This window comes from Festucalex cinctus, chromosome 5, assembly GCF_051991245.1.
Source record: "Festucalex cinctus isolate MCC-2025b chromosome 5, RoL_Fcin_1.0, whole genome shotgun sequence".
Lineage (NCBI taxonomy): Eukaryota > Metazoa > Chordata > Actinopteri > Syngnathiformes > Syngnathidae > Festucalex > Festucalex cinctus.
Genome location: NC_135415.1, coordinates 23,997,234 through 24,010,358, shown reverse-complemented (window position 1 = coordinate 24,010,358; position 13,125 = coordinate 23,997,234). Strand labels below are relative to the sequence as shown.

At 40.5% G+C, this 13,125-nt stretch overlaps 1 protein-coding gene across 8 annotated transcripts in view; it reads left to right on the top strand.

The window, feature by feature from the left end:
- Nucleotides 1-13,125, top strand: part of grid2 (glutamate receptor, ionotropic, delta 2) — a 475,459-nt gene that overhangs the window by 310,925 nt on the left and 151,409 nt on the right. For all 8 annotated transcript variants that reach the window (XR_013283658.1, XR_013283660.1, XR_013283659.1 and 5 more), the window contains one exon: nt 7,697-7,870. Coding sequence is in view for 5 of the 8 variants with exons in the window: in XM_077522426.1 (XP_077378552.1) it covers nt 7,697-7,870 (174 nt within the window). In the remaining 3 variants the exon portion in view is untranslated. The remainder of the gene's footprint in view (nt 1-7,696; nt 7,871-13,125) is intronic.

The following is a 13,125-nucleotide window of genomic DNA, read 5'->3' as shown; positions in this document are numbered from 1 at the left end:
ATGTAAAAAGTCTCATGGATAGAACATGATCTCTTTACAAGTTCTTCTCGTATACTGATAACATTGTTTAATTTGCAGCTCCACCATTTGCAATTGAGTAAATAAATACTCCCCCACCACTCTTTGTGAATGCACAGTATTTGGTTTAAAATACAGAAGAAGACGACAATAGCGACAACAGAAGTGTTAAAACCTGTGGCTTCAGTAAAGACACCACCCGACTCGGTTCCCCGTGTGCTCGCTTATGGCAGCTAACAATGTGGAGCAGCCCGCTGAGCGTGCTCTCATGTCTTGTTGATTGCCTGCTAGGCCACATTCACATTGAGCTGTCAGACATCTGCTATTGTCTAACACTCTTCAGGCTGCCTGGCTGGCAGTGCTTTGCTCTTTTTCCAGCTTTATGAGAATGATCCACATGCAAGTCCAACTGCAACCTTTGCAGCATTCCTGTGTACTCCCGGAACGCATGTCGTAAATTTGGGTTCTCAAACTCTTTGGGTACCGGGAGCCCTTGTGAGGGAGATTTTTGCACAACTGCCATGCTCACCTCGAAATGACACAAGGAGTTTTTAGTTATTATTTCAACCGACATGTTGATGACCTGTTTCATAAAAGGAACCTACCGTATTTTCCGCACTAAAATACGCACCTAAAAGCCTTCAATTTTTTCAAAAGCTGACCATGCGCCTTATAATCCAGTGCGCCTTATATATGGATCAATCCTGAGCCGCAACAGGTCTCGCTGTCAAGACGCTATCGGTGCCCCTGCACGATCGGTGACGCGCATGCGCAGAAGATCCCGCCATCTTGGATTGCTAGCTAATACTAATACTTTACTAATTAGAATATAATAAAACAGCTGTTTATTCATTTTGGGAGTGAATGGAGATGACAGGTGGTTTGTAATCTATTTATAAAATTTGGCTGACCTATCTGACTGTTTTGTTGACATTCCCTTTAGCGCAGCACCATCTAATGGATGCATAGCATAACCACAGCCTCTACTTTAGCGACTTTATATGGAAAAAGTTTTAAAATATGTCATTCATTGAAGGTGCGCCTTATAATGCGGAAAATACGGTAATTAAATTTATCCATCCATCCATTTTCTGAACCGCTTGCTCCTCACAAGGGTCGGGGGCGGTTTTGGAGCCTATCCCAGCTGGCTGTGGTTAGTAGGCGGGGTACACCCCGAACGGGTTGCCAGCCAATCGCAGGGCACCTAAGTAAATTTAATTGAACTAAATTTAAAATGTGTCCATCTACACTAGTTGACATACACTGCTTTCATTAAAACTTTGCAAAAGCTCAGTCTGTGTTGCTGATTTACAGACTTTTTCTGACACCTGTGACCGTGTCTATTTTTCAAAAAAATGCAGAGAGACTTTAATTCCTACTAAGACACAAACAACGTGATTGGGATCATTTTCAGATCGTTTTCATATTAAAAGAACAGAGCTCAATGGAAGGCAATAATAATAGTCAATGGCTTCTTTGTTTTAAAAGCGGTGATGTTGGAATTTTTAAACCTGATGTATGCACTTACAAGCCACAAATATATTAGTCTGCCTTTCCTCACTTGTAGAACTCTAAATGAGAAAAGAGGGTGGCACTTTCAAATCCGGCAAGGACCCGACCTTGACAAAAAAATGGCATTTGACCACTCGCTCCCTCATATTGGGCGATTTAGCAGGACTCATTACGATGTGAACTGTGCGAGGCTCCTTATGCAATATGTTGTACCGTAGCACTTTTTTTTTTAATCCATGAAAAGATGGCGTGTCAGTCAAGAAGACGCAGGCTGCTACACAAAGAGGACATGGGCGAGGACAGAGATAATGGGGTTAGAGTACATTGAACGGTCGGGCTCATTTCCATTCATTTGAATGCATTTGGCCTGGTCCGTATACTGCTCACGTATATTTTTACCACAAGCTTCGCTATTTCATCCACAGGTACCTATTAAATTATAAATATGGTTAAGTATTGTTATAAAACGGGCAAATATGTATTACTGTATCTCTATCGCTTGGAGGGAAGCTGTGTCTTGCTCACCTATAACCCAGAAATTGACTTTTTTTCACCTAATGTGTTTTGATTGGTTATAATTTGCGATGTCACAACATTGTGCAACTGCAATGTTGTGCCCATGTAACTCTCTCTTTCAATCTCTGCAAAACGTGACTTATCATGGCACTTGTATGCGCTTATTAAAAAAATGAAGATTTTTTTTATTATTTTTTGGGGGGGTGTAAAGTTCTGGGTGAGAACTTCCACTGGTTCTTGTATCTTAATGCTCACGATATTATACTAACAGTAATGACCAGACGGCTGCATTTTCTCACTTGAACTGTTTACTGGATGCCAGAAAGATCGAGTACACAGCTGCGGAGCCCTTTTCTATTAGTATGCGGAAGAGGAACTGATCTATTGAGAATCGTCCCTGCACTTATACTGTCTAGGCCGCCCGCCCACATGGGCGAAACGGCTCAGCCTCGCCATGTGAGAATGTGTGGCCTGATGGCCTTAACTGGTTTTTACTGGATACGTATGTCAGAATGCAGACAGATAGAAAGGCGCCAAATCTAATCTAACAGGGGCGGGGGGGTTGTGTTTGTGGAACCCACCCTTTGTACGCTGGCATTACACTTTGATACTCGCATAAATCACTCGTCAACACCAGTATGGCAGACTAAAGGTTAAAGCAACCCTTCCTCTTGAGAGAATGTATCAACAAAACCAACATTTCCAGCCTTTAAGATCCCCTTAAGCCCTGTATTAGAATGTCTGGCTCACCATTAGTAAAGCAATGATGCATCATCACAAAGCAGAGTTGCTTATAAATGTTGACAGTGCTAATAACAGGATTAAAAGCATGAGAGGAACGGATGCCACAAAAGTGAAGTAAAAAGAGATAGTGGTGCCAGAATGAAGAAAACGTCTTGTCCCATTCTTACTATTTGACTCGTAGCTCAACTTGCTTTTCCAGTGGCAAAACCAGGTCAGTTGGGGCTTCAGGGATCCCAAGTGAATACCAAACAGGTGACATAAACCACCCCTGGTCATTAACTGGTCAAGCATATTTGTCATTGTAAAACGCTAACAATATATTACCCTATTGCTGTGTCTTGGGTCTGTAGGGGAAACTGTGCAATGTTTTCTTTTGATATCTGCATTAGCTAGCTATTTCATGAATGTACATACTAAATGCCAACAGTGTTGGTAAAACAACAGGTTGTTTGTGGTTTAGTATGTGAAGCAGCGACAAAGCAAGCTATGACAAACGTTAGTCGGTCTCATTGCATTCCGCTTGACCATCTGCATGTATTTAAAGCTATTACTTTGGTACAATTATTGCTACTTTAAGTGGCAAAATCACTTAATCCTTTTCGCTCTACTGCACTAGACTTTGTCCGATACAATGTCCTACTTCTGCCGATCACAATGCCGTCAAGAATTTAGAATGTTCTAATCCGATCCATATGCACCAACTCCATAACGGGATGTGTGAAGCTTTTTTTTATTCAAACAGACTCTTTAAGTGGATGAAGGCTTCAATATTCTCTTGTACTTTGGAAATTGACTATCGGAGGGAGCGCGTGCTGCCTCCCTGTGCTTTATTATGGATGAGGGGATAGTGTATGGTTGTCATAACTTTGCTTTATCTACAGCCAGCAGTTAGACGTCCCACTGAGGCACAGTTCACACTTTCTAATTGATCACCCTGCCCTTCCTCATCGCCTTCGTTCTGCTCAGGGGGTGAGGAAGAAGAATGATAAAGGACACACACTTCCTTCTCTTAAGTTTAGAATAGAACACTGAAAACTAGTCTCGTACTTGTGTCCATGAAGAACTAGAGTTCGATTCTTGGTATTTGCGTAATTCCTTCCTCACAGTTCTCAAATTTGAGGTCAAAATCTTGGGTCTTGCTTTGCCTTTTGTGACTTGTTTTCCCTGCGCTTGTGTGGGTTTTCTCTGGGTACGTTGGCTTTCTCCCACATCACACAAACTTGCACACTGAAGACTCTTTAACCTTATGAGTGAGTGGTTAATTTTATATACGTGACCTGCAATTGGTTGGTGACCAGTCCAGGGCGTACGCTGCCCAAAGTCAGCTGGGATAGACTCCCTAGACACCCTAGTAATTGGTTTCAGCACAGTAGTGCTGTAACTAAAGGGTCAAAGTGTATTATATTATAGGAAGGCATTTTATTTGAGTCCCTTGATTGAAAATGTGAACATTTATCAATATGTGCTTTAACTCATTTGCTCCCAATAACGTGTAAATGTTTTTTTTAATGTTCTAAGTGTCCCAAAGACGTATTTATACGTTTTTTTTGTTTTTTGTTTTTTTTATGCTAGACTCAGAAGGCTTTGATGCAGCCTCTCAACTGCAAAGAACGGTTGCAGAAATGGTAGTTATTACACAAACGGCCAGCAAGTGGCAGCAGAGCAAAGGAGATCAACCAGGGCCATGTAAAAAAAAAGTACAATTACTTACAATTTTGAATAGATTTGTGAAAACTGATGAAACTTAGCTCTCTTCTAATGCTAATTGCTGCAAAACGGAAACAGATAGAAACTTACTTTTTTTTCCTGATGAAAGAAGAGACTTTAATCTTTCTTGCTTTTATAGCAATAGAACACAATATTCTGTGGGCCTTGTAAAATCAGTCAAAATCCAGTAAAACAGCCGGGAGCGAACGGGATTGCTTCTGTGAAAATAGCTGGGAGTGAATGAGTTAATAGGATTAAAAGTTCATCTTCCTAAAAAATTTTTGTTTTGTTTTGGCACAGTAATCAAACTGATTAGTCATTTTTTCTGCCCCATCACCGATTAGTACCTGAGAAGGGCAGCTATAGGTTTTCAGTGTGATGATGGTGAAGGAGGACTGTGATGCAAAAATTGCACGCAATAAAGACTGTATGTTGTTTTTTTTGTTTTTTTTCCCAGACAGAACGGGGAGAACTTGGGAGGGTGAGCAGTGGAAATGGGAGGTCGTACAAAAGGTTAGAGAAGAAATGAATAGTTTTTTTCGCTCAAGAAGGAAGGATTTAATGTCTCTGGGGGAGAGGTGAAGAGGCTGTGAGGAGAGGGGCCAGAGGACAAAGCATAATAAGGGATGAGAGATGTTTTCAAATAAAAAGCCAGAAGAAAAAGAGGGCTCTGTGCTCTTGGGTCGATGGGAGAGACCAGGATTTGAAGGTTTATGGAGTAAGCAACCAATGATCTGCCAGGCTTCTGAGGTTACACCAAGATTTTCAGGTACTTTTTGTGATTTAGTGTTCTCTTCTGAGGGTGGGATTGCACATCATAGTTTGTTGTTTCTTCAACTGTCTGATTGACTGGTAGTTTGGCACGAAGCGGCCTGAGGCAAGTGATGGACGGTGAAAATCACCTGATTTTGTTGTCGACAATTGTTTGTTCATACTGGGATTTGTTTGCTCTCTTTATATTAAACATGGATAGGATACTCAACTTTATTTATAAAGCGCTTTAAGAACAGGCGTTGCTGTAAACAAAGTGCTGTACATAAATAGGAAGGATATAAAGGACATAAAAAGGATAGGAGTAACTTTCAGCAACTTTTTGTGGAAAAAAAAGGACTTTAATGTTTATGGTCTGTGACTGGTGTTGCACATTTGACAACAATTATTTTTAGACAGTAGGATTTCGCCTTCCTCTCCCAATTTCCGTATGTTTCATGTGAATCTGATCTATTGTTTATTCTGACACAAATAGGCTGGTTTTGAAGCTTAATAAAAGCAGCAACCTTTGCTGCCCTTGTGATATGTTCTTGTATAGCCAGGTGTACTGTGGAAAATGTATACCATTATGCAGTAAAATCTTTAGTTAACTCTTTTACTGCCACACATAAAAAATACAACGCCCCACAGTGCCAGGGGCGATTTCGAGCATTTTAAGTCATTTTTCAAGACAAACAGAATATTGTGTGCTTTTACTACATATACAACATGGGTACACGTGAAAGATTGGATTCCATTCTTTCATTAGAAAAAAAAAGTATGTTTCTACATTATTCCGTTCTTTAGTAACCACCATTTGAAAATAGGTCATTTGAGTGACATAAGCGAAAATACAAAAAAAATGAGAAAACAAGCTTTTTGTGACGATACATTTTCTCCACAACAGTGACTTTGACACTAATATTTTTAGTTTAGTGACGCACTGTGAATTAGATTTTATGTGACAAAGGCTTCCATCATTCACGTCATCCTTGAAAACTTTCTATTTCATCAGATTCGTCATGTTTCATTGGAATTCCATATACCTTGAGCCCATTGAAAAGAGATACAATGCTGCCATCTGCTGGCCATAGTTAGTGGCTGTTTTTGATTCCACAACCCATTGACCAAGCAATGCTGCAATTAGACGTTGCACTTCTCATTGAATTAAAAAAACAAAACAAAAAACGTAGTTGACGTCATTTAACGTTTATGGCGGCATACATCGTGATTTTTCTAATCGTTATTAACCGTTTTTGGTAGTCAAAGAGTTAAGAGTGGAGGTTGGCACTTCTGTCAGTTGTCAATTCCTGTCACACCTTTCACAATGCTTCCACGTTTTTGACATTTTTTTTATGACGCGCAAAGGTGAGCCTCATCATTGATGCAAAGTGACGATTGATGGACTTGCTCACTTCTGGATAAGAGCATCGTCCATGTAAACACACAACAGAGAAAGCAAGTCGGCATGGGTGTAAACTAAAGAATTAATATTCTTACCTCATCCAAGGAGTGAAATAATAGAATCTTGAGCACGGTTAACCTTGTGTGTATGCCTTGTCCTCTCAAGTTTCAAAACAATACAAGTGAGGAATCTATTTGCAGGCTTCTGGGGTTGAAACGTGGCACAAATCCCAAATACTCGGCTAATGGCTCTGGAGTGCAAAAATGAGAATACAGTCAAGAGAGAAAATGCTGAAAATTGCTTAGAAAAGGCAGATCTGTTGGCCAAAGGAGAATTAAGATTCACACCAGCCAGTCAAGGGCAGGCAGGAATCCAGTGTCACCCTTCCACCCACAATCTCAAAAGACTCAAAGTTGCACACACGAATGCATTAACGCTAAGAACTCCCAACACACACGCAGGACCTATTTTCATGCCAAGCTGTGTCCGTGCATCTGCTGGCCTCTCTCAGTACAAAAAGTGGACAGCACATTCACCCAGTGTGACTTTCAGTGGTGGCGTGTTCCAAAAGCCATTTGGTGACTGAAGCTAAACAAATGTGACACACACAAGCACACTCACGGGGGTACACATTAAATCACACGTGCTCTCGGAGCAGAGTGTGCACACGTAAAGCAAGTTATGAGGTAGGTCGTTTCCTTCTATATGACGCCAGATGAAAAGTGCGTACAGGATGTGGGTCAACATTGTTACTTATAAAATGACTGAAGTCCTACCTCCAATGGACACAATAAAGGTCATTCACTATTAAGAACCAACTTAGGGTAGAAATCTATTTGCTCGATGGATGGTAGATGAAAATCAGGCAACTATTAATTCTAGTTATTATGCAATGACTATTTTTGTCGAAGGGCTGGAGCCTGGATGATTTCAGGAGTTATGAAGAAAAAATAATGTACATACACAAAACTGTACTTCAAATGGTTTGCATGTACCTCACACCCACTTGTTTATATCGATCCCTTCTGTTTCGCGGCCTCCCAGGAGATCTCCGACTATGACCTGCAAGAGTTGGTAATGAAGTCGGTGGGTCGGCTGACGTTGGTGCGCCAGACCTTCCCCATGCCGCAAAACACAACCCAGCGTTGCGTCAAGCACAACCACCGGATCAGCACGTCGCTGTGTGACCCCAAGAGTGCCAAGGCTCAGCAGCTGGAGGTGAGCTCATGTCAAAGCAAATCACTGACTGCCTTTTAAAATGAAAGAAAACCAGACACTTTTATTGATCTTGCAATTAGTTTAATTGATGAATTAATTACTGTTTTGCTTCCTGGGTCTAATTTTACACACTAATTATGTGACAAAATGACTGGAATTGATTGAGTATAAAATAAGAAGTGCGTCATCAGGAACATTAAAAATTGCATGCTCATGTGGAACAAACATACATAACACGAGAAGAAAAGAACATGCAGCATGTTTCATATAGTCAAAAACCAAACCAATGTACCTTGTTTTTAATTTCAAACTGCTGGATTAGGTGACAGAGTAAAGTAAAACCATGGTCACCTTTGCTAACCCTAACCCTCTGCACGACTGTATTCCTTTTAGTATGTATTTTCGCAAAACAAATGCAATCTTAAATCATCTAACGCTTGTTTAGAGCTTGCAAAATGGACACCAAGAACTCATTAGCCTAAGTCACATATGCGCAAGTCACAAGTAGGTCTCAAGTCAAATAACCTTGAAGTCCCAAGCAAAGTCCCAAGTCACGGTGGAAAAAAAAATCAAACGAGTCAATTCAAGTTGCCACCGAATTTGAAGTCATAAAATCTTGCTTTGTCACAACATATTTGGAGTGAGAAAGATTTAAATATTTGTTCACTGATCATACTGTAATCAAGTACATTATCTCTCTCTCTCTCTCTCTCTCTCTCTCTCTCTCTCTCTCTCTATATATATATATATATATATATATATATATATATATATATATATATATATATATATATATATATATATATATATATATATAAATGCTTACATTTTTTCGAAGAATGGATGTTATTTTTTACGTTGATATGAGTGTCACACTGTTTATGTGATGATAAATATGGAAATATGCTGAATGTAAGGGTGAATGTAAGAATCATGTATAATCATCAGATTTAAAAACCGCATTTACCCTATTTTCCGCACGATAAGGCGCACCGCATTATAAGGCGCGCCTTCAATGAATGACATATTATAAAACCTTTTCCATATATAAGGCACACCGCATTATAAGGTGCACTGGATTATAAGGCGCATGGTCAGCTTTTGAAAAAATTGAAGGCTCTTAGGTGCGCCTTATAGTGCGGAAACTACGGTATATTATTTCTGGTGCCAATCTATTTCCCAAATCTATGAGTGTTCATAAATGGGTGAATAAGAGTCATTAACTTGCACTTTGTAGGGTTGTCACTTTGTGAAGTTGAGTGAAGTTGACGTGCATTAGTTTACGGGGGCCCCTGCCACATCAAATATGGAAGACAAACTCACGGCCAGAAATGTACAAATTTATATGCTTAAAAAAAATCACTTTTTTAAAAGCTTTTTTCCACATACAATGAAGCATACCATTTCATAAACCATATAACTCCTATTTACATTGCGTAGCAGTACAGTAGATGTTATCTTTGGAGCTGCTCCCATCTCGTTTTGTGTTTAGGTTGCCACTCCGCACCAACAATTGACGATGAATTGGTTGTCAGGTTGCCGTGAATGAAAAACCCTTTTTCGTTCTTTCCATCCCAAAAAGGCCAACAGCATCAAAATGCAGATTTCCTACAAACTATAACTATAAACAAGCTGAATATTCAAGTCATGTAGACAAATGGCAATCTCATCTCCCCTTTAATGCACTTGAGGAATTCCAAAAGACAAAAAAAAAAAAGAATAAAAAACAAGAAGAGACATTAGAAGATTAGCTTCGTCTTATCAGTTGGCAGCTCTGCTGACTGCGTTTACTTTTCGTGTTGTTTCCTGTATTGGACTCCAAAACCTGTTTACAGTGCTGAATATTTTTGATGACATCAGGTTGGCTGATCTGATGGCATCCTCTCTTTGTGCCTTGCTCTTAATTTGGCATATACTGTAGTTGGCCCACTTCCTTCTGTGCATTTATGCTACACATACTCAATTCAGCAAAGTGACATTCTTTTCCATCTTTCGCTCATGTTTTTCTTCCTTCTTTGTTGTGCTTTTCTGCCCCTTAATATGTTCCCTAAGGCAAGAATACGTATGCAGTTATGATGGTGTTTTTGTGTGTGTGTGTGTGTGTGTGTGTGTGTATGCGTGCGAGTCATCAAGCTGCCATCAGGCGGGCGACACAAAGGGGGAGCGTACGCTTATTTACGTGCCAAGACAAAATGTATTAAATTGAATCTATGTGCTGTTGATTTATGTGGCTGCACAAGAGCCCCGAGGATCACATTTGATGGGACATGGAAATTTGTTAAAAGGAGAATCGTTGCCGCCGTGCTTATGAAGATGTCTCGGCGCAGCAGCGGTAAAACAAGTCGACAAGGTTAGATGGAATGCAACAAGGTCAGCTTACAGCTCTTGTAGACTTTTTGGCTTCGACGCCTGCCTGGCCAAGCAACAAAAGTTTGAATGCACCAATTTTTGTTGGTTGTACATATGACTTTTTCCTTTAAATTAGTAGGCAACTTACTGCTTCATGGAAGATGCCATAAGAACTGAATAGAGGAACGGAGAGCTAATCGACTTTCAAGGTTGAAATGATGAATCTTAGACCTATACCAAGAACTAACAACAAACAACCAGTGTTGCTACCTGACCATAATCGAGGCTGAAATTGCTTGAATCGCAATGGGCAGAATGCAAGCCGATCTACTCTTCTGGAAAGCACATCATGTGTGAAAGCTGATCCGAGGTCAGCGAAGACCCTACTGGTGAAAGAGAAGAATTGCACTTGCCTTGGCTGCTCGCCTGGCGGGGTGGGCCTGTTGGTGGCGTCTGGGGACCGACTCACCAGTTCCAAATGTCTGGGACTAGCCACAATCTACACACAGACATTCAAGATGGACTGAGCGAGCAGTGTCTGGGATAGTATGGGATGGATAACGATAAAAATTAATGACTATTATATCTAAATAATGGATATGATTGATGCGTTATAGTAATGGGTCGATGGGGACGGGTCTCGAATAAGCTTCGGCTTCTACCCATCAGCCCTTCTTTCGGATGTCAATGTTGCAAATGATGTGATGTGATTGATGTAAGCTGTCATGAGTCCAAAAGGAAAAAATGAATAAACTAAACTAAACTAAACTAAACTAAACAGAGGCTGAAAATCAAACAAAAGTGGGAGAACCATTTTTGTCTATCAGGTTTTTTTTGCAATGTTTTTTTTGTGTGCGTACAATGGATTTCATGACTAGATCATGACATAGATCATGACTAGATTTCAGATGGCTATCTTTTAGACCAGGGGTTACCAACGTGGTGCCCATCGCCACTACTTTTAGGTAGTCCCCAAGGGCCATGTCGCCAGCAGGCCAGTTCTAAATATAGCTCACTAATGATAGCACAATTGTGATTTCCCAGGAATGTTGTAAATGAAAATGTGAACACCGGCTGATATTTATCGAAATAAACTTTTGCATATCGATATTAATTTGCTTCCTCAGTATTGTGACAAATCATTAAAAGGAACCCAAATGCGTATAAAGAAAGCATTCCTAAAGAAATGCGATCAGGAGAGTCACCCTCCCCGCTCTCGTCTTTCACCAGACGCATTCAACAGTTTTGATCGTCACTTTAGGAATGAGGCTTACCTTGCATTCTTTATGCGCGTTTCACAATTGCTCGGCAGAGAGCCAGCCGCCATTCTACGTCAATACGCACTTAATGTGTTGCGCCATAAATAACAATGTACGTACAAATAAAGTTTCTACAAAATGTATTAAACTGGAAATGATTTTTGAAAAATGAATCTCATAGTTAAGTGCGTTGAAGTGCGCCCCTAGCGGTGGGGGTCAGCGCGTCAATGCGAGTGAATTACAAAAAAATCAATAGGTGTGAGCGAGAAAATAGGTCAAACAGTTGATAAATCAGCAACCAATGCTATGATGAACTTCTGCACGGCTATCGGATGCGCTAATGGCTCAAAGAGAGATTATATCGATCTTTCGGCTGCCGGCAGTGATTCTAAACCAGGCGGAAGACAGTGAGGAGTGAAAGACGATCACGGTGGCTAGCGTGAAACTACGACGCAACTGCTTTGCACCCACAAAAAGTATGAGGATATGCTCAGATCATTTTATATCAGGTATTTTTTCTCCTTTTCATATACAGTGGGTCATAACATTAACCTCCGATTGTAAATTTGAGGCAGATGTGATGAATGTGCCTTTGCGTTAGCGAAACGATCATTCATACTTTTTTGCATAAGTATTCAAGTAATTTTGAACAAAAAGTTACCGATTTAACATGATTATCACAATTAACACTTTAACTCGGGCTTGATCTCTGCTGAGGAATGTGTAGTCAACGTGTGGTCTGTTCGTTAGCAGCTAGCAAGCTAAGATAGCTTGAAGACGTCGATATAAAGCAAGACGACACAAACGATTTAATGAATGACAATTTACACCATGAAAGTAGTGATCGACATACTCTTTCAAGCAAAAACAATGTACCTTAAGCTTCCGCTTCCACTTTGCCTCCAACAAACTCAATTTTTTTGTAGTTAGCAGCTCCAAACGACTGGTTCCAATGAGTCGCGGTAATGTCGTGTCCTACTCCGACACTTGACATATTTGCCACCTTTTAACGAAAACGCTCGCCGAAAATCAAGCTCTCTACATTCATTTCTTATAAGTTGTTTGCACCCCGGGAGGCGCCGCGGGAGCTAAGCAGTGACGTCAGCTGGTAGGGTCTTTACAAACTTTATAGGAAAACCAGAGCTGAGATTTGAACGTCAAACCTCCAAATTGTGCGACAGACATCCCAACCACTAGGTCCACCACAAGTCCTTCAATCAGTACACAATTAGTCATTTCTTAAGAATTGAGTTACCCTTTTTAAAAAAAAAAAAAAAAAAAAAAAAAAAAAAAAAAAGACCAGCCAATGACCTGCACTCATCAGTTTTAGCCTCGTTGCTGCTGCACTCGCCTGAGGACATGCAACCAGCTCAGCATTGGGGAGGTTCCACTCTATAAATTCTTAATCTAAAACACCGCTTGGCACCCCTCCCGCATGAGGCATTCGCTTGTTTTATAGTGTATGCAAATTAGCCGTCAACAACACCAGGAGGCTCCGGTGCAGTGCAAGGGAGAATCCGTTATTTCTAATAAGACCCCAGCCGCTGCCCCATTGTACGTATTAAATCCATAGCAAGATTTTTTTTTCCTTCTTCTTCTTCAAGCCACTAGAGGACAATGTGTTTTTATGTACACCTGGTCAATACC